The 11,474-nt window shown below is 53.1% G+C and overlaps 1 protein-coding gene across 1 annotated transcript; it reads right to left on the reverse strand.

Moving 5' to 3' along the window:
• Positions 1-6,624: 6,624 nt before the first annotated feature.
• Positions 6,625-10,609, reverse strand: LOC127029702 (T-cell activation Rho GTPase-activating protein-like). The gene is given in 11 exon segments (XM_050915477.1): positions 6,625-6,690; positions 7,336-7,531; positions 7,913-7,956; positions 7,958-8,023; positions 8,136-8,228; positions 8,231-8,299; positions 8,545-8,715; positions 9,179-9,232; positions 9,329-9,413; positions 9,757-9,798; positions 10,578-10,609. Coding segments are annotated over 11 exon segments (918 nt in total).
• Positions 10,610-11,474: the final 865 nt, after the last annotated feature.

Here is an 11,474-nt window from a genome sequence, read left to right on the forward strand (position 1 = left end):
GTTGATGAGTGACAGCACAACATTACATCATATTGACCTCCTCTGTTCAGTACATAGCTGCTTACAGTAGAAACTCACTAATTGGCCCTAGTGGCTGAAAAACACATTGTACATTTTTGAAAGTTGCAAATTGGTATGTGAAAAAAAATGCATTAAACTCCCTCAGGTGTCCTTGGTTCAGTTATTTTGACAGTTATGGCATATATTATTCATTAGACTTCATATTGTGCTGGTGAATGTTCTGGAAAAACAATGAGTTGTGATCTCGTTTCTCTGCAGCTCCTCTAGACCATTTTTACCAGCTGAGTAAAAAGGGTGACAACATGAGGGTGCGGTAGGTTTTCACTTCACGGAGTGTTGTCTTCCTCGGAAGAATAGTCTGATGAGCCATTAAGGTATACAAGAATCGGGTCCAATATGAGACATTTCTTCAGTAATCTCTTCAACGTGCCTTGAGAAAGACGGGGGGAAAAAAAAGACGGGAATTAGGGACAAGGGTGAGAGGAGAACAAGCGACGTGAAATCTTAGTGTGTTCCCATTTGTAGTATTCCTCTGCAGGATTCCTTATAGCTGGGTAATAGGGATTGGCATTCTGATACTAATCGTTTAGATTGTGGAAGTTCGGGAGGCTTCAGTGAACACAAGGGCTTTTGACTCAGCTGCTGTATAAATCTATGCTTAAATGGCCAGGCCTGGAGAGAGCCGCAATAAGAATGGAGGGTAAAACGGAACATGAGTAAAGCAAGGGAAAGAAGAGCAACAGAAATCAACAAGTGTGTACAAATCACAGAAACAATTTCTTACTGCACATGGTGAAGTTTTAATAATATGCCAAGGATTTCCTTCATGTCAAGAGACATTCCAACACCAAAAACTGACCACAAAACTATTTCTGCATTCACAATCCTTCTTTACATTGCAGTGGCAGCTGCAGAGAGGCAGGGAGAGCAGGAGAATGCTCGAACATGGCTGAATGGCTAGGTTTGGACTCCTAGGGAAGGACTTACTCTGCAAGCCAAAACTCACAGTCAGACCTTGCTCCCATTAAAATCAATGGCAGCTATGACAGAATGAGAACGGGGGCCCAAAGGATCATTCATCATTGTTTCCCGGGTATGTACAGCTCCTTCCAGGTGTTTCTAAGTGTGTCCAGGAAGTCTTCACTTTCACTTTTCGTGTTACGCCTTCTGAAATAGGCATATTAAACAAAAACAATGCACTTGGCTAGACATATATTGTGGGAGGCAAAAGTCACCGTAGGTGCTTTTGTTCCCCTGTCATCGCCATTTCTCTGAAAATTCTCACAAATTTATTTCATGGCAGGAACGTCCATTTGAACAGTAAGTTTGGGCAACGTATCGGAGAAGGAAATTTCCGAATGTAGAAAAAGAACAAAGAACAGAAACAGACAGCACTTACAGTCAAAACTAAACAGCTTGGTTCAGATGCCTCAACTCAGATTCCCAACATCGGCAGTGAACGTCTCCCTCCCAGCCCCAAGATGACTAGCCTAAGCATAAGTCACTAAACCATGCTGTGAAGAAAAAGAATGCAGTGGATGAGTGAGTATGAAGGCACTATCTGCTGCTTAGAGAGTTCACAAACAGAAAAGAAGTCATTTACTGAGGATGACAGCGGGCTCTGTGGGTTCTGGCACATCCAGGACAGAGGTTCAAGGCTGAACCGAGGTTCCAGTATTCCTATGGTATTTTTTCTACATACACACAGAGTTTGTTACCTGTATTTGTGCTTACAAAAATGGCGACACTCTGGCATTTTTCCCCTAAAAGAAAGCTGTAAGGAAGTGACGCACTGATTCATACCAGTAGGATTATTCTGCTGGTCATTGTACAGAGGGCCAGCTGGTCATTTGTTTAATTTAACCGAGAGAATCTCCCAATTCTCTTTTTGGAAGCACAATGTGAAAGAATTCAGTGCAGATATCTAGTCAGCTAGGCTGTACACAGTGTGCGCATGGGCAGACTCCACCTATAGAACAACATGACTTCTATTGCTTTCTTTCACCCCTAACATCTTTAGCGGTGTCTCATAATCGAATTTTTCTTTCTCTGTTGTCCACGTCGTTGGAAGAAGGGTATGGCTTGCACATGGTTTTATCACAAAATTAAACCCATCAAAAATTCTCTTGTAGCAAAAATGTAATGCAAGAAAAGCAACAGTACCGTGCTTGTAGAGAAAACAATTGGACTGGGAATGCATTGGAGGCAGGAGGTAAACAACAGCAATCCTCCCTATTAGCACACATGAGAGTGTCATGGATGCTGCAACACTATGCCAAAATTTACACTGAAAGGGTTTCAAAATACTGGGCAGCATGGGAATGCTGGTGAAAAGAAAGGTAGGGTTAAGATAAACCTAGGCAGAGATGTATTTTCTCTTCCTGTGACATTTCCTGTGCCCAAATATTATTCACAAACCTTGAAAGTTAGCGGTCTGCCATTACAAGAGACAAAACTCCAACGGGGAACCATGAGGAAAACAGGGAGCCAAACATACATCTACAGGGCTTCTAATAGGGAGGGAGAAAGAGAATCGGAAGTCTGGGTCTAACTCCACAGTTTCCCTTACATTCTCTGTAACCTTGAACAAGTGGTTTCTCTTCTCCCCAGTCCACTTGCTTTGCAAAATTACGTAAACGCTGATGGCATGCCTGGAAAAATATTTTTACTCACTCCTGAAGAAAAGAACCAAACCAAAACATGTGGCCTAGATGTTCTTCTCACATTGATGTCAATCCAGAATGAAAATACGGAATTGTTCACACAAGTAAAGGTGATAAAAAAACGTTCGTTATGCTCAAATCTCTAGATTGCAGACTCTCTAAAAAGAAGAGATTTTGGCCTCTCGTGTGGACTTTTCCCAAAAGGATGTGACAGCAGCATCCTTCACTGACGAACACTTATCCTGAAGTGCTGCCTTTGGAATGGAATGGAATGGAATGAAATGAAACGAAACAAAAATGAAACATATTCAGAGGACATCTAATACCTTTGTAGTGGCACTAAAAGTGAGAAAAACAAGTCAGAAATTTTGCTTTGCTTTCTTCCCAGACCAGACTGACACATTGCCCACCTCATAGAGGTGACCAGCGGTACCGAAGATGCCTGCAGGACAGAAACAATTGGTATTTTTGTGACGTCTTGTGGCAAACTGGTATCATACTTCCTTTTTCTTGCAATTATAAAACCTATATTAACGAATCTGGATGGTTTGCTTTTTCCCTTTGAGAAGATTAAAGAACTCTCTAACCCTTTCTCCAATGTAGTCCGCACAATCGATTGCTGGGGCAATATGTCCAACGTGTTCGGGGGTACTCGTCAATGAAGTGTCCTGTTTGGTTGATTCTAGTTGGGCTAATTGTAATCTCACCCTAACACAGATGTACTGCTTCACAAGCAACTCCTTAGTTAAACTGATAAAATAAAATTTGTCCTCATCGTTTTACCTATTCACCTTTCCCGAGGAGTGATTCTGCACTAAATAGTTCCTGTGAATAAGTTCCCTCACTGTAAATGCTGATAGAACAGCAAAATGCAGATATATTTATGACAAATTTAAATCATTTAGACAAGAACTGTGGCTCTACTGGCATGTGAAAAAACAGTAAAAAATACAGAAGGAGCTGCAGACACTTTGGGCTAAGAAGAATTGAAGGAAAAGATGACCTGAAATGCATCTTCTGGCTAACCTCACGTTTGTGATTCACTTGCAATATTTGTTTCCATCATTAGGAATCTTTACTGCTCAAAGCAATGAGATTTCTTCCCCTTAATAAGTAGTCACTGTTACAGCAATTGCTACAGAAGATTTTGTTCCCCCTATCTTTCTATGAAATGGTTGCTTCAAAGCGCAGTTAAAGTCACTCTCAAACCTAACTGCTTCTCCTGTAATTGCTTTCATCATTGCGTACTCCAGTGTCCGTCAGAATATTAAGATACGTGTATTATTGGAGATATTGCCTGACTGTGTTCTAGTGTGGCAGTGATAGCCTCTCTCCATGAATCCAGTGAGAAGAGAAGAGAGAGAAAGAAGAGAGAGAGAAGAGAAGAGAAGAGAAGAGAAGAGAAGAGAAGAGAAGAGAAGAGAAGAGAAGAGAAGAGAGAGAAGAGAGAAGAGAAGATTTCAGTTGGAAGGGAGCTACAACGATCATCTAGTCCAACTGCCCGGACTCTCAGAAAGAGAGTCTGGATGACAGGCTTAGATGTGAACAACTAATTTTTTTGGTAGTGAAAGCCAGGTGATATGAACCCCATTCGATGACGCAGGAGGAAACAGCACTGGATTATGTCTCATGTTGGGAACCATGTGGACAATTAGTTGCATTAGTTATCATCCATCATCTCAGCCTTGCTTAAGGAGAGTGTTACCTCTGCTGGTATATACCTAATTCTTTTAAGAGAGAGAGAGAGAGAGAGAGAGAGAGAAGAAAGAGAGACAGACAGCAAGGAAGGCTTACTTTCCTTGAATGAGTGAACTCAGGCAGCAAGGGAGTATCACTGATACCTGAGTCTCCGTTCAGAACTTTTATGCTGTCTGTAACAAACTCCTGAAGGCACCTCTAATAGCAAAGCAATGCTTTGTAATCCTCTGCTGCCTTCTTTGATATCAGAGGGCCTGCCTAGAACTTCCATAACTTTCCCCATAGAAGCCTGAATGGCTGCGCTCGCAGATATTAGAAGGCGAAACACAAATTTCCTCCAGTTACTCCGACACCTTGAACGTAGAAACCAACACAGTTTAATATGAAGAATCTTGCTTTTTCACATAAACAACTTTTTATAGCACATATTTTCATTCTACAATAAAGCATGTATCTCCCTATCACATACATATTTACACAGCAAAACTGCCAAGGTAATACAAAGTAATACATATATACAGCAGCACCGCTTCTTCCAGCTTGCTGGTCACAACCACTTGAGCTGCAGCTCAAAAGTGGTATGTGGCTCTAAAGTGTTCTTCATGTCAAATGACAAAGTCCAATATGAGACATTCTTCAGTAATCTCTTCAACCTGCCTTGAGAAAGATGGGGAAAAAAAAAGACAAGAATTAGGGACAAGGGTGAGAGGAGAACAAGCAACATGTGCTTTGACGTGAAATCCAATACCCATTCGTAGTATTCCTGCGTGGCTACAGTGATAGCCTCTCTTCTTGAATCCAGGGAGAGGAGAGAGGAGAAGGAGAGGAGAGGAGAGGAGAGGAGAGAGAAACAAAGAGAATATTTCAGTTGGAAGGGACCTAGAACGATCACCTAGTGCAACTGCCTGACCACTTCAGGGCTGACCAAAAGTTAAAGCATGTTATTAAGGGCATGGTCCAAATGCCTCTTAAACACTGACAGGCATGGGGCATCGACCACCTCTCCAGGAAGCCTGTTCCAGTGTTTGACCACCCTCTCAGTAAAGAAATGGTTCCTAGTGTCAAGTCTAAACCTCCCTGGCGCAGCTTTGAAGTATTCCCACCATCCTATCAGTGGATCCCAGGGAGAAGAGCTCAGCACTCCCTCTCCACTTCCCCTCCTCAGGAAGCTGTAGAGAGCAATGAGGTCGCCCCTCAGCCTCCTCTCCTCCAAACTAGTCAGACCCAGAGCCCTTAGCTGCTCTCATAGGACATGCCTTCCAGCCCTTCACCAGCTTTGTTGCCCTCCTCTGGATGCACTCAAGGACCTTAACACTGTGGGGCCCAGAACTGCACACAGTACTCAAGGGGAGGCCGCACCAAACACAAAATACAGCGGGATAATCTCCTCTTTTTGGCCGGCTGGTTATGCTGCGTTTGATGCACCCCAGGCTGCGGTTTGCCCTCTTGGCTGCTGGGCACGCTGCTGACTCCTGTTGAGCTTCCCACAACCAGCACCCCAAATCCCTTTCTGCAGGGCTGCTCTCCAGCCACTCCTCTCCCAATGTATACCTGCGTTCGGCATTACTTTGTCCCAAGTGCCGAATCTGGCATTTGTTTTAGTTAAATGTCATGTCAAATGCCTTTCAATACTACACAGTGTGATCTTATTGATAATTTTTCCAGGGACTGAGGTGAGACTAACATGTCTGTAGTTTCCTGGCTCTTCCCTCACACCCTTCTTGTAAATAGGAACAATGCTGGTGAGCTTCCAGTCAGCGGGGAACTCTCCAGATTCCCCAGACCTTTGGCAGACGATGGAGAGGGGACCTGCTGTAACACCCACTGACAAGTGCAAAATGGAAACTGCCAGCGCCGGAGTGGTATTTTTCTCCTGACATATGTTCTCCCAAGGGCAGGTGCATGCTTCCTCTCTGGGGCCATCTCTGTGCACCTTGGAAATATTTCCTATACTCAGAGCAGCATTAAAATGTGACAGATGGACAGCAGGGTCTGTTACACACCTGGGCTCCTTGTTCTTCTCGCCCTGCCTGGGTTTTCTCAGTTGCCCATTCCTGAGATCTTGCTTTCCAGCTTTCGCCTTTTCTTGCCTGCCTGGCCATCCTCTCCTCTTCGCAGCTTAGTTTTCTCTTTCTGTTGGATTGTTTTTCCTTTTCCTGCGAAGAGCCTGGCAACCTTTCCATTCAATAGTATTGTTAGACAGGTAAAGCCATGACCATGAATCAGTTCCTCTTAATCAAAGCTAGCTCATGTTACCTTCTCCCCAGCGAGCCTTCAGGTGTTTGCTTTCCAGAGCGACTGGAGGCACCTGCAATGGAAATGTGGAAGTTACCAGGTGGTGAGCGCCTACCTGCCCAATTGCTACCTTAGCTCTGAAAGGCATCTCTTGGATGGGTTTGCTCAGCCTGGCTGAGCCACTTCTGGTGGGATCACTGCACACAGTGCGATGGCCAACCTGCATCAGCCTTACTCTGCACTTTAGCAGAGCTGCAGGCTGGTGGGTGACCTTGCTCGTCCCTGTGGCAGCAGTCCCACCTTCTGAGGGGGAGGCTTTTGTTGTCACGCTTTGGTGGCCCTGACATACCTCTGCGGTTTCTGCTTCTGCCCCTGGTGCTGTGTCTTTTGGGATCATCGGTGACTCCTCGGCCCGTGCACCGGCAAGCCCAGCCACCTCCTCCTCAAAGAGTTCCCGCGGTGCTCAATGAGGAACTCCACCAGCCGCGTCACCTGCACACAGCAAACCATTGGTTTCCCCCTAGGTGGCTGAACACGGCTCAAAGAGCCTTTGCCACTCCTGACCCTCGCTTCTGCGCAGCAAGCTGCAGCTGTGGGGCTGCTCTTCCCGGCAGCTCCCCACGAGCGTTTGCTGCAGAGAGGAGGCAGCCAGGTCCCTCTGCACAGCAGAGCTCGGGTGGGCCCAGAAGGCTGTAGCCGGCTGGTAACCACAGCGTACCTTCCCCGTCACCTGCAGCAGGACGTCCAGGGGGAGCGTGTGCTCCTCGGCTGGGCTCAGCAGGTTTGGCCCCACGCAGACGGCCAGGTTGCCGGCAGTCATCCTGCTGGTGGCCGCGTTTCTGCTGATGTCTTGCAGCAGGGACAGCAAGCTCTTGAGGAGCAGGAGGTTGCCCTTGGGCAACTTGCTGGCCACCCTGAGGGAACAGGAACGCAACGTTAACAAAGTAGCCATCGTCAACACAGCTCTGCCGAGCTGAGCTCTGCCAAGCCCAGCCGAGGGAAGGCTCCCTGGCCACGCCTGGTCTCCAGCAGAGGGACAGCCTTTGCTGAGGTACGGCCACCTCCCTCCCTGCCCTTCTGGCCAGAGTCCCTTCGTGGAGCAACCCCCAGTGCCTGCGGGAAGTGCTCCAAGGAGAGAAAGGCTTTTCTGAGCCTCTTCCCCCCAAAACCCCACCCCACAGCAGCAAGAGGTGGCTGGCAGAAGACGTGGCTTCTGCAGGCAGGCTGTGGCTTTGCAGGCAAGTCCCAGCCTCTGCCAGTCCCTGCGGAGCAGGCAGGCTGCTCGCCGCACTTACTCTTTCAGTCCTGCCAGCCTCTCCTGCCTGCTGGTCTTCTGCAGGCGCGTTCATCCATTCCTCGTAGAGCTCTGCCTGGAGGAGCTTGGAGGGGATCTTCCGGAGGAAGTCCTGCAATGCCAAGGGCTCCGGGTGAGGCTTTGACCACTGCCGCCGGGAGCGCAGGCAGCATCGCCGGCAGCGAGAGCCGGGAGCTGCTGGGCTCCAGGTCCAGAGGGTTCACCTTCAAGATGACGGCCAGCAGGTGTGCAGGCTGGCTTTCGAGGTGGACCTCCGCTCCGCTGTCGAGGGCCTCCCGGAGCTCGCGGGAGGCACGCGCTCGCTGGCCGCCAGCCGGAAGATCCCCTCCGTGGATGGCCCGTGCTCGTGCAGAAGAGCCAGCAGGTCCTGCAGGGGACAGAGGAGGAGAGTGGCGTGGCTGGAGGCAGGCCCTGGGCAGGTGAACCTTGCTCAAGGGCAGGAGCACGTGTGGAGGGCTCTGCTTTCCCTAGGGCAGGCTGGAGGGGGGCTGGAGGTGGGTGCGTGGGAGGAGGCGGCTTTGTCCCCGAGCCCCAGCCGGGGTCCCTCTGCTGGGGACAGCGCCTCTGCGGAGGAGCCAGCGGGCTGGGGACCCCCTGGCCAGGCTTGCTTACCTGGATGGGCTGGGGCAGCGTGCCGTCCTGGCTGCAGAGAGCTGCCAGGGGCCGGCCGAAGAGAGCCCCCCTGCTGCCAGAGCCCGACAGCCCGGGTGCCTCTGCAGCGGCTGAGGTCCCTCGCCATGCAAAGCACCAGGGCAGCCCCCTCCTCCTGCTGGGTCCCGCCTGCTGCCAAGGAAAAGAGAGCAAAGAGACATGGAGGAGAAGCGCCAGGCGAGCGTTCCTGGACCCTCTCAGCGCTGTCCCCCCGCTGCTGAGCGCACGGGAGAGGCGTCGTTTGGGAACGAGGGTCCCCGGGGCTCAGCTCTCTCCTGCCGCAGAGCAATGGGGACGGACGTGCCCTGCGGGAAGGGCAGCAGCAGCCCCAGTGCAGCAGGAGTGCCCGCCTGCGCGAGGAGGAGAGAAGGGCCATCCTGCCCCCGTCTTCTCCAAACTCACCAGCCGCGCGGCCAGGTCCACCTTGGCTGCCAGAGGGGACGGGTGGTGGCCGCTGCTCTGCGCCAGCCTGCAAGCAACACGCCGCGCTCACCCAGCAGCCCCGCAGCAGAAAGGGCCCCCGGCGAGCTGCATCAGCCTTTGGCCATGTGTGAGAGGAGGGGACGGCTGAGATGACACCCCGAGTGACCCTCACCTTTGCCTGGCTCTCGACCAGCCTCTCCAGGCTGCTGGCGTGTAGTGTCGTTGCCTGGGCAAGGGGAAAAGAGCAGAAGGTGAGAAGCGATGAACCTGATGCTGGGCTGGAGCAGCATCTGGGGGCAAAGGAGACAGGAGGGACACTCACGGCATGGCGGCTGCTCAGCTCCTTCAGCAGGAGCTTGATGGAGGGCAGCTGGGTCACCCGGGCTCCCTCCACTCCTTCTGGTGGCCTGTGCAGGGGCAAGGGGCAGAGCAAGAGCTGTGTGAGACCCAAGCCGCCTTTTCCCGCTCCTGCCAGCCCGGGGAGCACTTGCAAGCTGCCCCGAAGCAGCCGGGCACCACCCGGCAGTCGAGCGGAGAGCAGCGGCAGTGGTGAGGACGGGGCTGGGCAGGTGTTGGCTGGACAGAGCTGGGCGAAGCGCTCCAGCTCTGCCCGCTCAAGAGCTGCCCGCAGCCGTGGGGCACCTCTCCCCAGCTGGGGAGCGGTGTTTCCGCCTCGTACGGCTCCTCCTGGAGCATCCCCCCGTGATGTGAGCACGGGCCCCCCAGGCTGCACTGCCAGGCAGGGCTTACCCCAGGAGCGCGCTGACCCAGAGCTCCTTCAGCGCCCGGGAGCTGCAGAAAGAGAGGAGAAACAGCCTGAGTGCCCGCTGCTCCCCAGCCTGCGGGCAGAGGCGGGCGCCGGCACAGCCCTGCCCCGTGGGGCCAGGCACAGCGGCAGGAGGAAGCCCTGTCGGGGGCAGGACAGAGGCGCTGCCCAGCCCTGCCGTGGGACGTGGCACCGAGACTCACCGGAAGGTGACGATGCAGGAGCCGCAGGGCCAGACGAGGACAAGGGAGTTGGTGGTCTTGCCTTCCTCCTCCTCAGCGGCATCCCCGGCTGCCCCCTTGCCGCTGCTCAGCACCTGCAGCTGGCCCAGGGCCAGGCAGAGCTGCGGGCGCGGGGCGCTGCCACGTCTGCAGAGAGGAGCAGCAGGGAGTGATGTGGAGGTGGCCGAGGCCGGTGGCTCCCCTCCAGCGCCCGCCTGCCACGGGCACGGCCATGGGTGCATCCAGCAGCAGGGTGCCGGGGACCCGGGGCTGCTCCTTGGCTGTCCCTGCCCTGGGGCCAGGGCCAGGGCTTGGGAGGAAAGGCAGCTGGGCTCTGTGAGTCTTACTGGGCTTGGCGATGACCAAGGCATCGCTGAAGAGGAGGAGGTCCCTCTTCCTCGTCGCACGGCCCTGGGTCACCCGCACGCGCTGATGGAGCAGGGGCTCGGGTGATGGCGGGACGGGCGCGCACTGCTGCTCGGGTCAGGGTCGTCCCTGCAGAGCAGACGGCACCGGGCATGAGAAAGGCGGCTGCTGCGGGGCCCGGCGGTGCCGGCGTGTCCCCGAGCCGCGGGGGAGCCTACCTGGAGCCGCGGCAGCAGTTCACCTGGCCCATGCGCCGAGGGCAGGAGAAGCCTGGCGTGGGACACGCTGGTGGGGCTCAGGACAGTGCCCAGCCGGCTCGAGCAAGGCTGCCAAGGGGTCCTGGTGCCGGGCAGTGCTGCTGGGCAAGAGCTTGGCTCAGCACGTGCTGGCACAGCGCCGTCCCTGCAGGCACTGGGGCCGTTGCCGGGCCAGCGCCGGGTCAACACAACATGCCGTTCTGAGCCCAAGGGTCGCCCTGGGGGCGGGGGTGGGGAGGGGCCCTGGGGGGCTCTCCCCACTCTGCCCATGTCTCTCTCGTCCTGGGGAGCCCAGACCCGGGCACAGCACTGCAGGCATGGCCTCCCCAGCGCTGAGCAGAGGGGAAGGGTCACCTCCCTCCAGCTGCTGCCAAGGCTTTGCCCAGTGCAGCCCCGGGTACCACTGCCGCCGCCTTTGGGCAAGGGCACCTTGCTGGCTCCTGGTCAACCCGGTGTCCGCCAGGACCCCCGGGGCCTTTTCTGCCACGCTGCTCGCCAGCAGCTTTGCCAAGCTGCTTTCGGTCATGAGTAGGTGGGGATGTGTCCCGGGATGCTTCGTGCCCGTCCCGGTGCCAGCCGCAGTCGGTCCCACCCTCTTTCTGCAGGTCTCCCGGTGCCACTGCCGTGGAGGTCAGAAGGGCACGTTTCCTCCAGCCAAAGCAGTGGTCCAAGTGGAAAGGCTCTCTCTTGTTATGGGGCAGGGAGAAAGAGGATGCACCGTGGTGACAGAGTGCAGAGACGGAGTTTCCTTAACTCCAACTCTTTAATGCCAACTTTGTTCTTCTTCACCTAATGTCCAGGTAGAAGGTGGTGTTGGCACTCCCATGGAAAATGGGAGAGGAGTTTGGCTTTGCCAGC

The sequence above is a fragment of the Gymnogyps californianus genome, chromosome 1 (assembly GCF_018139145.2).
Source record: "Gymnogyps californianus isolate 813 chromosome 1, ASM1813914v2, whole genome shotgun sequence".
NCBI lineage: Eukaryota > Metazoa > Chordata > Aves > Accipitriformes > Cathartidae > Gymnogyps > Gymnogyps californianus.